The sequence below is a fragment of the Notamacropus eugenii genome, chromosome 2 (assembly GCF_028372415.1).
Source record: "Notamacropus eugenii isolate mMacEug1 chromosome 2, mMacEug1.pri_v2, whole genome shotgun sequence".
NCBI lineage: Eukaryota > Metazoa > Chordata > Mammalia > Diprotodontia > Macropodidae > Notamacropus > Notamacropus eugenii.
This window is the reverse complement of record NC_092873.1, coordinates 425,880,861-425,896,573: the sequence shown is the minus strand read 5'-3', so window position 1 is coordinate 425,896,573 and position 15,713 is coordinate 425,880,861. Positions and strand designations below refer to the sequence as shown.

Here is a 15,713-nt window from a genome sequence, read left to right as displayed (position 1 = left end):
AGGATGGTTTCAGAGAAATCTGGGAAAACTTGTATGAACTGATCCAGAGTGAAGGGAGAAGACCGAGGAATAAAATGTATACAACAGCCCTGTAAAGACAAACAGCTCTGAAAGATTTAAGAACTCTCTGGTCAATACAATGACCAATAATGATTCCCCAAAACCAAAGATGAAGCAACTTTCCTGAAAGAAAGGTGACAGATTTGCAAGTGATAGAGATACAGAACGGATAATCCTAAACTGATAGGAGGTAGCTAAAAGAAACCTAGGGTTTCCTTTCTCTACGAAAGGCTTAGTGAGTGCTTAGAACAGAGAATAAATGCTCAATTATAGGGTCAGGTCTGTGTGTCTAATACAGCATATATATGTATCTATCATACATAATAATGTTCAGATAATGGATAGAGAGCCTACCTTACAGGCAAGAAAACCTAAATTCAATCCCTGCTTGAGACAAGTTAGCTATGTGTTCCTACCTTTCAGAGATCTGAGGCAACTCTTTTAAGATTTTAAGTTGCAGAGAGTGGTCAATAGTCATTGGTAGAGGATTGGTAAAGGAAGTGTTCTCTCCAGGAGTTCCCTGAACCAATGAAATCACAAGTCTGGAGCAAAATAAAAATCTAAGTATCCAATAAACACTATCAATGTTGGGTTTTTTTTAACATAAAGACATAGTTTGTTATATTCTTTTAATATATACATATCTCGATGGATCCCTCTCTATATAAACTCTTTACTTTCTTCTACTTCAAAGGTAGAGATGAAGTGGAAGGAATACCGGACTGAGGTCAGAAAGTCTGGGCTGTAGGCCTGAGTTTGTCAAGAGCTCCTCGCATGAACCGTGGACAGTAACTGTCATTCATACAGCAGGTTGAAGTTTACAAAGTGCATTTGTATCTCACCACACCTTGCAGGCATTACTATCCTCATTTGGCAGGTGAGGAAACACTCAGAGGCCATGCGACCCACCTAACCTCACACAACCAAAGCTAGGCAGGCTCTCTCACCACGTCCCCTCTCTGGGCCTCAGTTTCTCCAGCTGTCAGACACAGAAACGGAGGGGGCGGATTGGAAGGGCGTTGGACTAGCTGAAGCCTAAGTCCCTTCCAGCTCCAGCATGGGGCGGGGTTGAAAGCCGGCCCAGACTAGGGTGGGGAGGTAGCGAGGGGCTGGGGCGGGGCTGGGAGGCTCCGGGTCTCCGCGTTCTGGAAGCGGAGCCTCCCCTCCCCAGCCTGGCCTCCCCGCCCTCACCATGGCGGCTCCGGGGCTGCGGAGGAGGCTGCGCGTCGGGCAGTTTCTGCTGGCTGTGGTGCTGGCCTTGAACTTGGCCGCGGTCCGGGCCCAGCAGACGCCGCGCACCCCAGAACGGGGGCCCCCGGTGCGGCTCTTTACGGAGGAGGAGCTGGCCCGCTACGGCGGGGAGGAGGTAGCAGATGGGGCGGGAAGGGACTGAACACAAACGGACTGACCTAAGGACTGACGGACGGACCGACCGACAGCCCAGGACTCCCAGTCTTGGGAGGGAGGGGAAGGAGGGGAGATCGGAGGACTCGGGGGGCTTCAGGAGAGGTGGCAGAGAGACAGCGAGGCCAGCGCTGGGGCTGGGTCCAGTCTGGGGCCAAGGGGCGGGCCTTCCCGCGGCGGACATAGGGAGGAGGAGACTGTAGCCATAAACGGAGTCCTGGGCTCCTAAGGTAGAAAGAGAGAGAAAGGAGAAGGAGCAGATCAGAGGAACAGTTGTGTCCTCAGGGGAGGCCTCATTCTGTATCTGACATTTCCTCCCCCAGTGAAACTCCAGGTGACCTCCTGGGTTCTGGTCCTGAGTCACTAAGTCCTTGTGTGACCTTTGGCAAGTGGCTTCCCTCCTCTGGACCTCAGTTAATTCATCTGTGAGAGGAGGGGGTTAAACATCTCTGCCTCCCTGCTTTCCTGACTTCCTTCAGATCCTACATAAAATTCCATCTTCTACAAGAAACCTTTCCATATTCCCCTTAATGCTAATATCTTCCTTCTGTTAGTGATGTCCAGTTTATCCTGGGTCTGTTTTGTTTGTACAGTTACTTGCATGTCTGCTCCATGTGTGTCCAGTAGACTTGCACGTCCATTAGACTCTGCTCTGAGAGCAGTGACCATCTTCTGCCTTTCTTGGTATTCCACAGTGCCTGGCATATAGTTGGGGCTTAGTAAATGCTTATTGACCTACGGACTGACCTTGTCCAGGGTGTAAACACATGGAGTTTTTTGGGAGTATCTTCCCTCCCCCCCCATCATTTCAATGTGTTTCATAATATTTTTGTGGGCCCCTTAATATAAAATGTCTGCTTATTATCTTTATCCTAATGCAAGCTCTCTCCCCCAACCCCCTAATCTTCTAGTAAAACTTCAATCACCCTCCTGGTGTAGTGAGTAATGTTGCCACTCCAGGACAGACTGTCCTACCAAGGCCTTGGGTGATCCCAGCTTAGATCATCCTGATTTAGTTCTTAACAACTCAAGTTGTGTTCAGTACTGAAAATCTATAGACAATGACCTGGGGAGGGGGCAAGATGTGAGTTCAAATCTATCTTCAGACGTCAGCTTTGTGCTGCTTGGTACTGGGCAAATCACTTAACCTCTCTCAGCCTCAATTTCCTCATCTAGAAAATGGGGATAATAGCACCTCTCTCTGGGGTTGTTGTGAGGATTATATGAGATAATACATGGCCCCATTTGGGGTTTTCTTTGCAAAGATACTGGAGTAGTGATTTGCCATTTTCTTTTCCAGCTCATTTTTGTCAATAAGGAAACTGAGGTGAACAGGGTTAAGTGACTTGCCCAAGGTCAGAAAGCTAGTGAGTATCTAAAGCCAAATTGGAACTCAGGAAGAGAAGTCTTCCTGACTCCAGGCCTGGCATTCTATCCTAGCTGCCTTAAAGTGCTATGGAAATGCCAGCTGTTATTGTTGTTATCATCATTACATAGTAAAATCCCAGGGCCCCTCTGTTTCCTTCCCCACCCAGGATACCCCTAACCCTGACTAGCGTACTCGTCCTCCTACCCCATCAGCGAGTCCTTCTGCAGTGTAAAAAACTCATGTCTAAGGGTAGGTCTCTTCTCTGTCTTTCCACCTGTACCCTGGAGGAACTTCCCAAGGAACAAAAATCCTTAGTTTCAGCTCTGGCAAAATTTACCATTTCAACCTTTCTTCATGTGAACACCCGATCCCATCATCTTTCCTTACATTTACTAGACCTTTAATTCACTGATTAGAGAGAAATCATAGCCCAATATAGCCTTTTTACTTCCTTGTGAATGTGCTCTATAAAATCCATTTCTTATACATGCTGATCTTTTCACTGCCTGTGCCACCTAGGTAGTATCACAGCATAATCTAATGCTTGAGCATAGATTTTTTTCCTGGTTATTTCATGTTCATTGTGGTATAATGGAATGAATATATAGAGACGGCAAGCCTGAGTTTAAGCTCCACCTCTGCCACTGTGACCTTGGCCAAGTCAATCAATCACTGGACTTCAGTTGTCTCTTCTGTAAAATCGGTATCATAATGCCCGCCCTACATCTCAGGACTATTGTGAGGATCAGGGAGGCAGAAGGACTTTGTTAAATTAACAAGTCATATTTATTTGAACAAATACTGATTAAGCACCTACTATGTGCAAGGCACTGAACTAGACCACTGTTGCTTGTTCCATGAGCCATTTTCAACAATAACAAAAATGTGCTGTGAACCTGGTAATTAAATATACTGCTCTTATCTTTAGATTTATTCATAAAGTGCTTACTTACTACAGATATCTTTTGCCACCCAAAACTCTAAATTAACATTTCCATTATGTTATAACATCACAATTACACAATTTTGAACCATAACATAACATAACTATATACAAAATTAATTAAATTATTATCTATAATTATGAAAACTATATATAAAATTAATTAATTAAAAGAAATAATCCAGAAAAATCTGATATATTATCTGTGAGACTTCATATTTTATTTTACAAATTTTGTCAAATAAAAATAATGATTTTAATAAGTTACAACTTTGAAGATGTTTAAAATAATACAGTAATCACTTATACACTTAATTTTAATGCTGGATTTTTATTTGAACAGAGATTTGCAATATTTGGCTTAACAACTAATGCAGTTAAATCTGGTTCCACATTAGGCTCATTTCTATATTTTGATTTAAAGCAAAAATAAAAGGAAGATATTTTCTCACACAGATATGAGGTGGAAAATGGTAAGAAAATTTTACAAGCTCTCTTGCTGAGAAATGGAAGTTCATTTTTAACTTTTAGTTACCTAAGCAAATGACTTGCAGTATATAAACTGTTTATTCTTCCACTGGCTAATGACAAACACTGCATTAAATGATAAATACTCTTAAAGTGAAATTGCATATAGTGCTTCATTTTAACAGTTTAAATGTAAACTAATCTTTATAAGGAAAGAATCTCTTCAGACAGGATTTCCTTCTCTTCTAACATTGGCATACCAGCTATATGCTCACAGAAATTCAATAACCAGTGTTACCAATGAGTTCATTTAAAAATTCACCAGATTTTAACAGTAACTAAGTAACAACTAAGCAAAGGATGAATAGTAACTAGGCAACCAATAAGCAAATAAGTAGTAACTAATAAGCAAAAAATAAGTTTAAATCTGAACTGTTGCTAATATATGGTTTGCATATGCAGAACATTTGTGATGGTCCACAATGATTTCAAAATGGCTTATAAGGCACATACCCAGTGATCATGGTTTTCAAGCAGTCTGACATTTGCCCTGGAACACAAACATTCCTAATATCTTGATCACTTGTTTAATGGTTCAATTTAAGCAGCTACTAAATAGGAGCTGGCAGGTAGGTGATGCAGTAGACAGAATGCTGGAGGCAGGGAGACTCGTCTTCCTGAGTTCTAATCTGACCTCGAACACTTACTAGCTGTACGACCTTGTCCAAGTCCCTTAGCTCTGCTTCAGTTTTCTCATCTGTAAAATGAACTGGAGAATGAAATGGCAAACTACTCCAATATCTTTGCCAAGACAACCCCAAATGGGGTCACAAAGAGCTGGACTCAAGAAAAAAAACAACTGAGTAACAACAGAAACCAAGAACCACTGATGTAGATAACAGTTACTCTAGGAATTCAGAAAAGAGAAAGCTCATGGGGTACTATGGTAGTAAAGGCTTCATGGAGGAAGTGGAAATTGGGTAAGGCTTTGAAAGATGAGTAAAATTTGGATTAGGAGACAGGAGTGGAGGGTCAGAGGATACTATGGATATTGGGGGACGGGAATGGGGAGCAGCAAAGGAGGTGGCAGAAGTGAATATAGTTTGTATAAGGGACAAGTCTGCCCAGACATAAGAGTTTGCATAGTAGAGTAGAGAGTGATACGGTCACATAAAGAAGATAGGGGACTGAGAGTGATGTAAAAGAATAACTGTTAGAGGAACTTCTTAGAGGAAGATTGAGATGTGAGAGTGACTAAAATCTTTACTATTTTCTGAGCTTTGAGACACACAGGAAGGCAATGATTGTTGACTGACTGCCTTTGGATTAAAGGTGTTAGGCCAATGACTAGTATTTATTTTATCATAATTAAGTTACTAGGTCAATTCTGCTATATAAATGAATATAATCTCTTTTTTGGCATCTGAAAAAAATTAGGCTTTGCTGGTGTAAAATCACCTTCTGTACCACTTTTGTCTTCATATTCCTAGGTGGTAGCACAGTAATTAATAAATGCTTATTGACCGATTGACTCACCTGGACGATAGGATTCTGTCCTATTTACATCTGTCTGAGGCTAAGGCTAATGCATCTCCTTGGAAGAATACTTAGCAAACTCATGAAGTTTTCTTTGTTTAGACTGAAAACAGTACTGAGTCCTCCAAGAAACACTGATCTCCCTGATGAAAATTATCTTTTTTTGCTATTTTACTAGAGCACTTTCTATGGATCCCTTTTAGGCTCTCATTTCATTATACCTTGTGAAACTTACTTGTAAACTTGCATCCTCTATGGATCATGGCCTCTTTAAAAACAGACTGTCCTTTTTTCATCCATGTATCTCAGCACCTAGAACAGTGCCTTGCAATTAGAAGGCATTTAATAAATGGTTGCCTTCAACTGAATTGCACTGTTCTTGAATTCCTAGGCTTTTCACCCATGACACTTTGCATCTGACAAGTCTTGCATTTCACATCAATTAACCAAGCTCAGTGATCAGAGAATAAAGCATAGATTCCACTCATTATTTAGTTTTTGGAGTTGAGGAACAATATGTTTAATAGGACAATTTACAAATTTGCCAATTGTTCATATGTTGATGAAGGCGAGATGAAATATTAACAGTGAAGGCGAGGGGGATGGGGGTGGGAAGTGCTTTTCCTGCTGACTACCGGTGCTGGTGATCTTTAGTGAGTAGGCAGGCTGTTCAGTTTCTTAACAATTTTCCCAGAAGGAGGAGATTCACTTGCTATGTCATTGACTGAAGAATGATATTTTTCCTGTCTTAGTGAGTTGGTGGAGGGAAAAAGACAAGGGAAGAATCAGCCTATTAAACAAAACAGATGTTGGGAAGGGATTAGATGTGGAGAGCAAAGCCTGCCGGTTGTTCTAAGACAAGATATTGTCCATTATCTGCAGACAGTGGAACTGCAGTTATAATCATCTTGCAGGAAACAAAATATGAATAGGATTTGTTAAGGGGATCATGAAGTGGCATTTACCCAGTCAGAGAAATAGATTGTTCCTGGCCTGATTGCAAACTGTGGCCTGATTTAGGGACCATGACTTAAAACAGTTCAGGCTAAATAGTAAGTCCATAATACATTCTTAATCATCCGACTTGACACTGGTCTGGTCCAGAGGTGGGGAACCTGCTGCGGTCCCAGTGGATAGTGTGTTGAAGTAGGGAAATAATCAGTGTTGGTATAGGAGGGAGGCAACATGGTGCAGTAGAAAGAGCCCTGACCTGGAAATCACTTGCTCTCTGTGGGTCTCAGTTTTCCTCATCTGTAAAATGTGGCAGTTGGACTAGGTGATTTCCTAAGTCTCTTTTAATTCTAGGATTCTATGGTTCTGGGAGGCTAATTGAGACAAACACTGGTATATGAATTAATATAGCAATCCTTTGGATTTATTTATTTAATATTTATCCTGAGTAAGTGACATTTTCCTATACTGTGATCCTGTCTATCCCACACCAGGAGCTCCACGCCCCCAGCCTATTATACCGACTGTACTTACAGCCATTTTCCCCAGAAATCTCTAGCAATGTGGAATGAGGTCACTTGTTTTGTTTTAAGGAACAAAACTTTGAAATTATCCAAAGCTGAATTTTAGCCAGTACAATAAAGGCTTATTCATTCAGAAAGGACTATTATAGAGAGACATAAGGCAAATTACACTGATAAAGTACAGGATAAAATCAGATACAAAAAGAAATGAGAACAGCTATTTGCATCATACATTAGAACTTAGGTAGAAAGGAGGGGAAGGGGTAGAAAGCTCTCTTTCCATTCCATCTAGAAGATGAAAAGAGGAGCAAGTATGAGATTTATTCACTGATTATCAGTGATCTGAGGGCAAGTCAAGGGGCAAAGTTTCTACAACTTATGAGCCACACTGCCAAGGCCTACATCTCAAAATCTCTTATGGTTATGTTTTGGAGACAGTATCAGTGAATCATTTTTCTGCCCATTATTTCTTGTATTCTTTCTTTTACTAAGTCGTCACCCTCTCAACCGTGTCCTACAGTCATTATATCTTGTCAATACTCAACCTGGGGTCACCACTTTCTTCACTCATACTCCCAAGCCATTGGTGGGGAAGGAGGAAGAGCAGCTGGATCTACTGGAGTTGCAGACTACTTATGGTTAGTCAAACAAATAAATGAACTGTGGCAGTTAGAGGTGGGGATGAGGAATGGACTGATTGTTCCCTAGAAATTTTTAACTTTGTTAAGCAGACAAAATATACACAGGTGGTATATTACATGATAATATATCTGTTTGATCCTTCTCTGGGGAGGGTTGATGTGTCATTGATTAGGGCATCAGGGAATTCTCCCAGCCCAGGGAAAGAAAGCTCTTCTATTCTAAAATGCTTATGGAAAGTGGTGGAGTAGACAGGTACTGATGTTGGAGGCAGAAGACCTGAACTCAATCAAGTTTCAGCTCTGTCATTTACTAATTGTGAGATCTTAGGCCAGTCAGTACACCTTGAATTTTGGTTTCCTCATCCAAAAAGTGGGGATTATAAATCCTTCTACTCAGGGTGGTTGTCAGGAATGCTCCTCATAAAATTTAATATATTCTAGCAATTTTCACTCTTACTAAAAGGAGAAGACTAGATGACAGTCTGTAAATCAGCTTTCAGCTCTCACATTTGAGATTTCTAATTACTTTTCAGAGGCTACTAATTTCTCTGACTGACCATTCGGGTACCTGGCTCTGGTTCCTCTCTGATAATTTTTTTTTGTCATAGATGTGAGAATGACATCTCTATTTTACCCACAGTTAAAATAATTTTTAATAATAGCTAGCTTTTATATAGGCAACTAGTTGACTTAGTGGAGAGAGAACTGGAACTGGAGGCAGAAAGACCTAAGTTAAAATTCATCCTCAGATATGCACTTAGTTGTGTGACCCTGAGCAAGTCACGTAACCTCTGTTTGCCTTAATCCACTGAAGAAAAAAATGCAAACCATTCCAGTATCTTTGCCAAGAAAACCCCATGGATAATATCGGTGTGCTGTGGTCCACAGAATTGGACACAGGTAAGCCTCTGAACAACAAAGCATATATATAAAACTTTAAGGTTTGCAAAATGATTTAAAGTCTATAAAGTGAGATACTTGCAAATATCTCATTTTATCCTCACAATAAACGTGGGACATAGGTACTATTGTTATCATCATTTTACAGACGAGGAAATAGACAGATCAAAGATTCAGTGACATATTCAGAGTTATACAACTGCCAAGTGTCTGAGGCTGGATTTAAACTCAGATCTTCCTGATTCAAAGCTGAGTACTCTTATCTATTGCACTTCCTAGCTGTCTATTAATAATGAAGTCAATATGTCAAAGACCTGTGATTTTGCTTGTATGGGAATCCTTCCATCGAAGCAGCTATATAACTTAATAGATTTATCTTAGATTTGTCTCTGACCTGAGGTTCAGAGAGGGTAAGTGACTTGCCCATAGTCATGCAGCTCAAGGGTGCCAGGGGTGGGGTCTGCTCTTCTTGTGTCTGTTCATTGTTATTCTGCCTGTCTGGAATATCAACATATATAAAAAGCAGTATATGGGGATCCCTGTATATAAGCATGTACATATGTCCACATTAAGTATCAGACCTATGATTTCGTCAGTGAGGAGAGCTCTTAGTAAGGAATCTCCTCTGCCAATGCACTTGGGCATCTTTTTCTGCATCTCATAATAGTAGAGAGTTCCTTGGGGCCCAGAGATGTTAAATGATTTTCTCAGGCTCACACAGTCAATAGCCAGAATATATCAGAAGTAGGGACTGAACCCAGGCGTTCCTCACTCCAAAGCCAACTCTCTAAACTCTCCATTCACTACTCCCAGCTGCCTCGGGGTGTGTTATTTATATATGCTTTATTGGGGGCACTGATCCACTGAGGAAGGTCCAAGCCCTCCCCTGCTTTCATTAGTTAGAATTCATGACTTTCTGGAATCCCATGTCCAGGCCCTGTGTCTGCAATGCCCTCCCTCCTATCTCTCTCTTAGGATCCCTAATGTCCTTTAAAGTTCAGCTCACGTAATACCTCCTATTCAAGACCTTTCCTGATCCCTTGGTTGCTACTGTCCCCCCTTCCCACCATCACCCTGTACTATATTAATTTTATGTACAACTTGTATGTACTTATATGTGTACATGTTGTCTCCTCCAGTAAACTGTAAGTTCCTACATGTCAGGGATTTGTTCTATTTTTATCTATCTCTAGCATCCAGTACAGTACCTGGTTCCTAGGAAACAGTTCATAAATGTTAGTTCTTGGATTAATTGATGTGGCCTGAGATGTAATTATAAATATAACTCGGGGCACACGGGCCAATCACACATTAGGGTGCTTTGGATATAGTAGGTACTTAATTGTTGTTTACTGAATGCAGAAGTGAATTCAGGCATAAGTCAGGAAGGAAGTAATTAATCGCATTAGTCATTAGTGATGATAGGCCTTCTCATCATCATGCTTTCCTGGATATAAAAAAAATACTAATGCTATATTCTGCATTTTAGACACAAGTCTGCCAGTCACCATTTAAAAAAAATTAATTTAACATTATTCTACAACCAAACATGTTCAGCTTAGAGAGAAAAGTGTCCAAACTGGAATAATCCCCTTATGACCTCAGGGATGTCTCTAATACCATTTGAAATAACTTTAAAAGGAATCTTGAGGAAGGGAAAAGGTCAAGATAGGATTTTCTTTTTAAGTCTGGAGTGAAGTTTTTTTTGATGGAACAATAGTCACTTAAACTTTTGGGGGAACACACCTAGAGAACCATTCTCCTAAAATTATTCCCCCTTATTTGACCACTTTCCTCAAGGGCTCCCCCCAAGACAGTCACAAGCTAAATAACATTAGCTAGCATTTATGTAGTTGCAAAGCACTTTACATGTTAACTCTTTTGATCCTCACAATAACACTGGAAAGTAGGATGGCTAGGTGTCGCTATAGCGCGTAGAGTGCCAGGCCTGGAGTCAGGAAGATGAGTCTTCCTGAGTTCAAAACTGGCCTCAGATACTTACTAGTGCTCTGGGCAAGGCACTTAACCCTATTTACCTCAATTTCTCATCTGTAAAATGTGCTAGAAAAGGAAATGGCAAACCACTCCAGTATCTTTGCCAAGAAAACCCCAAATGGGGTCATGAAGAGTTGGACATGACTGAAATAACTGAATAACAAAATTAAGTATCTGAGGTAGGATTTCAGCTTTGTTCTTCTTATTCCAAGTCTAGTGCTCTATCTACAGCTCCACCTGAAATAATCAAAGGAACCTCCTCCCTCTGATCAATACCTTCATTTTCCTCATTTCAGGAAATGAGGAAAGAAAGACCTGCCATTATATGGGTTCATACTCTGATCCCTTCAGGGGAAGGGGGAAGGCCATGATCTTAGATAGACAAGAGGTATTTCTTCAAGTTAGGTTACCCCTCTTGATCCATTCACTGGCATGTGAGCTATCATGCTGGACCCTTTGCACACTTTTTTAAAGGGAAAAGTATGTAGAGAACTTTAGAAATATTATTTCTTAATATTTTCAGTCTAACTAAAAACTTGTTTTTAATATGCTTCCATATAGACCTAGTTCTGCAATTTGTGCCCATGATAAAGGCCCACATTGCCTTCCTCTCTTTGCACATCACATCTCCTGCTGCTTGGCTTCTAATTTATACCAATTTCACAAGCTCAGACTCTGGCGGGAAGCTTTCTGGCTTAATTACTCGGTAATTATTCCTTCACTCTTAGGCGCTCTCAACCTTAATAGTTTTCCTAAAATGCTAGGGCTCAGAAGGACCCTAGAGGCCCTCTAGTCCAATCTCCACATTTTATAGATAAGAAAACTGATGCCCAAAGATTTTGACTTCCCTTCTGGTTAGCGTCAGAGCTAAGATGGAACCAAGGTCTCAGCCTGACTCTCATTCCTGGGCAGGGATACTCGAATGGTTTGCCATTTTCTTCTCCAGCTCATTTTACAGAGGAGGAACTTATGAAGATGAGTCTTTCTGATTCCAAGTCCAGTGCTCAATTCACGAGGCCACCTAGCCTCCCCCCATGCCCTCCTCCTGTGCTTATCTTCAGTGTAACCCTAGCTAAGCCTAAGTGACTGTGGAACTGTCAATAAATGTGCATGTTGAGTGGCCTTTGAGGCCAAAACTCATCTTAAAAGAGAGATCATTGACCTGGAGAAACACAATAACCCCAGAACAATGTACTAACAAGTATTTTGAACTCTAGTGAAATAATGTCTCATTATTTTATTACTACAGATGATATTTATGTTGCACTTAATTTTCTCATATAATGCTTTTTATCCAGTATAAGCAAATAAGTGACTTGCCCAGGATCCCGCAGCTAGTAAGTATCTAAGACCAAATTTGAACTCAGGAAGGAGTTTTTCTGACTCTAGGTCTGCGACTCTAACCCCTGCACCACCCACTGCCCAGAGACTAGTTATGTTAGCTCCTTATGATCATCACTTTCCCCCGAGATGTCCATTAGTCAATCCTATAATAATATGGCTTAGAATTTTACCAGAAAGCAAAGTCAGACTCAGGAGCCAATAGTTTGCAGCCTCGTGTTTTTCTTCTTTTTAAAATCAAGACATTTGCCCTTCTTCATCCGACAGTACCTTCTCCATTCTGCATGATCTTTCAAAAATCACTGATAGAGACTCAGTGGCTATATCTCTTCTACTTTTCAATAATTCTGGACACATGTGTAGGTGTGAGATTTCTTTGATTAGAATTAAATCCCTTAAGAAGAAAGACTCAGTTATACTCATATTGAATTCCTTACATACACAGTGAGAGTTGAATAAGGTGATTGATAGCTCCTAGCCAATGGAGGTGTGAGACCCTTCATCTGCTCCTTAGATTTTCCAGGAAAATGTTCTCACCCCTTCTCTTTGCCTTCTAGGAAGACCAACCCATTTACCTGGCAGTGAAAGGAGTAGTATTTGACGTCACTTCTGGAAAGGGTGAGTTGTGTAGTTCCTTGAATTTTCTTTTCATGAGAAGCATGGGAGATGGAGGTAGAAGGGGAGGGGACTACAGGACAGACTCAAAAGAAGAGTTGGGAAACTACTTGTTGTAGTTCAGAGGACAAAACCTGGAATCTGGAATTGCTCCAGCTGTGTGATTATGGGCAGCTCCTTCCATCTCACTACCATTTCCATACTCACTACTCATCTATAAAATGGGAATGTTAGTAATATTTGCCCTGTTTACCTCACAGGGTAGTTGTGGGAATGATCATGAAAACTTCTGTGTAATTTTAAAGTACTGTTGAGGTTCAGGGTATCCCCAACCTGTTGGGGTGCACCAGCATGACAAAGAATAGACATACGGGTCATGGTGTCTTGAATGAATTTGCTCAGACCATCTCCAAGTTAAATTAAGGAATTTCTTGGGAGTGATACCTCTGTTCCTTATGGGAGGCCAAAGTGCCCAGTGGACCCTACTCTGCATCTTTGTGTAAGTTCATATAAACCTTCCCAGGCTAAAGCATAGGTCTGAACATGTCACTCCTCGACTCAATAAATTCTAATGATTCCCTATTACCTACAGGATCAGATTATGACTTCCTCTCTCAGGGATTTAAAGTTCCTCGCAACCTAGCTTGTCCCTTCCTCTCCAAATCTTATATGTTAAGTCCCCTCCACATATTCTACCCTGTAGCCATAAGAACCTACTTGATTTTCTGTATATATTATGTTCTGTTGTGCATCTCTGTACTTTTTCACTGGCTATTCTCCCATTCAAAGAATTCACTGCCTTTTCCTTTTTGCCTCTTAGAACCACCAGCCTCCTTTAAAACTCAATGAAGTACCACCTTTCACAGGAATGCTTATCCCCTAGCTTCTAGTACCCTCCCACCCCACTAGCTTGGATATATTCTGAATATCCATTTATGTGTGCATGTTTTTTTCCCCATTAGAATATAAACTCCTTGAGAGCAGGAACTATTTCACTTTTATATCCTTAATCCTTAGCACAGTACTTGGTAGAAGTAGAAGTTTATTACCTGCCTTTGGATTTATTGAGTGGTAGATGTTTCTGAGGTAAACTCAACCTAGAACATTGGAACTATTCCATACCAGAAATGATGGATATAAAGAATTATATGAGTGATTAAGTACAACATAAATATCATCTATAGTAATAAAATAATGAGACATTATTATTTCAATAGAGTTCAAAATGTTCACTAGTACATTGCTTTTAGGGTATTGTGTTTTCCCTACCTCCAGGATGATGATCTCTCTTTTAAGATGATTTTTAGCCTCAAAGGCCACTCAACATGCCCTACTCACTTAATCTTTTTTCATCCCTGGTACAGAGTTCTATGGGAGGGGAGCACCATACAATGCCCTGGTTGGGAAGGACTCCACAAGAGGAGTGGCTAAGATGTCTTTGGCTCCTGCAGATCTCACACATGATACTGTAAGCCATTTTCGAGACTTTTCTCTAAACCTGTCATCTTCAGATATCTTATTGCTTCTCAAAAAATTTCAAAATGTTCATTTTCACTCTAAGCCACTGGTATAAGTTGTGATGCTAGACTTCATTAAGAGGGGCATAATATCCAGAACAAAGGATGTGCCCACTGTCTAACTTCTTTTAAGCCCCAGGCTGGTCTTTAATGGCACTTTCTATTTTGTCCTCTTAGTTAAATTCCAATTTGTATTTGTACCACGCTTTGTTTGGCCCTTTCTTATTGTGTACTTACTTTGGTTCCAATTTCTCCTCCTCTTTTTCCTCTCTGTAAGTTGTAAAACAGATGTCAATCTGCATTGGTACAGGGAGTTTTCCTCATTAGGAACTCCCTCCAACAATGTCATCTTATATGTAGTCCAAAATTTTATAGACCAACCACTCAATTCCTGGGATGACCATTTATTTTTAAAAATTTCTACATCTGGTTTTGTCAAAAGGTGTCCTTTACTTATCAATTGGTTTGTACAGAGGGCAAAAAAGAAAGCCCAGTGAAAAATCAGTCCTCCTCCTTTAAACTCTCTTACTTTTTGCATTTTTTCTTACTCAGACTGGACTTACAGAAGAAGAACTAAAGTCCCTGGATGAAGTCTTCACTAACGTATACAAAGCCAAATATCCCATTGTTGGCTACACAGCACGCCGAATTCTAAACGAAGATGGCAGCCCCAACCGGAACTTCAAGCCTGAGGACCAGCCCCATTTTGACATTAAAGACGAGTTCTGACAGTCTATAGAGCAGATGCCCATGTGGTAGAGGCCAAACACAAAGGGCAGGGTGCAGTCTTCTACATTAGCTAAGGAGTGAGTAAAGTAACTTCATACCTCAGAAGTACTCAACGTGGCCTCGGCTGGAAACTCTGAATCACTTTTTGATATAAATAAAATGAATTTTTACATAAAACATTTCTCCTCCTTCTTATTCTTCTCCTCCTCTCCCCCTTCCTCCTCCTTCTTTTTCTCTTTTTTTTTTTTGCACATTTCACCCACAAGATCATAGGGTTTAGAGCTGAAAGGAGTCATAGAAATCAACTCATCTAAAGCACTCATTTTACATACGAGAGAACTGAGAACCAAAATAGTTAAAATGACTTTCCCAAAGGCAGACGGGTAGTAAGAATGTGGAGCGCCAGATCTGATGTTAGAAAGACCTGGATTTGAATCCTGGCTCATATATTTTTAGCTGTGTGACCCTGGGCAAATCACTTAACTTCTCAACTTCAGTTTCTCCATCTATTAAATGGTGATAAAAATTGCACCAACCTCACACAGTGATTTTGAGGACCAAATGAAATAATATATGTAGAGTGTTTTGTAAATCTTAAAGTCAGCTATTATTTTTAACAAACAGGATTCCAGTAGGCAACTCAAACTCAACAGTCCAAAAACAATATTCTTCAAACCCATCCCTCTTCTGAACATCCCCATTACTGTTGTCCTGAGACAT

At 40.6% G+C, this 15,713-nt stretch overlaps 1 protein-coding gene across 1 annotated transcript; it reads left to right on the top strand.

The window, feature by feature from the left end:
- The first annotated feature begins 1,129 nt into the window (after positions 1-1,129).
- On the top strand, positions 1,130-15,170 carry NENF (neudesin neurotrophic factor). The gene is made up of 4 exons (XM_072647882.1): positions 1,130-1,426; positions 12,690-12,750; positions 14,112-14,215; positions 14,817-15,170. Exons 1-4 carry the CDS (start codon positions 1,253-1,255, stop codon positions 14,991-14,993), a joined length of 516 nt encoding a protein of 171 aa, XP_072503983.1. The 5' UTR covers positions 1,130-1,252; the 3' UTR covers positions 14,994-15,170.
- Positions 15,171-15,713: the final 543 nt, after the last annotated feature.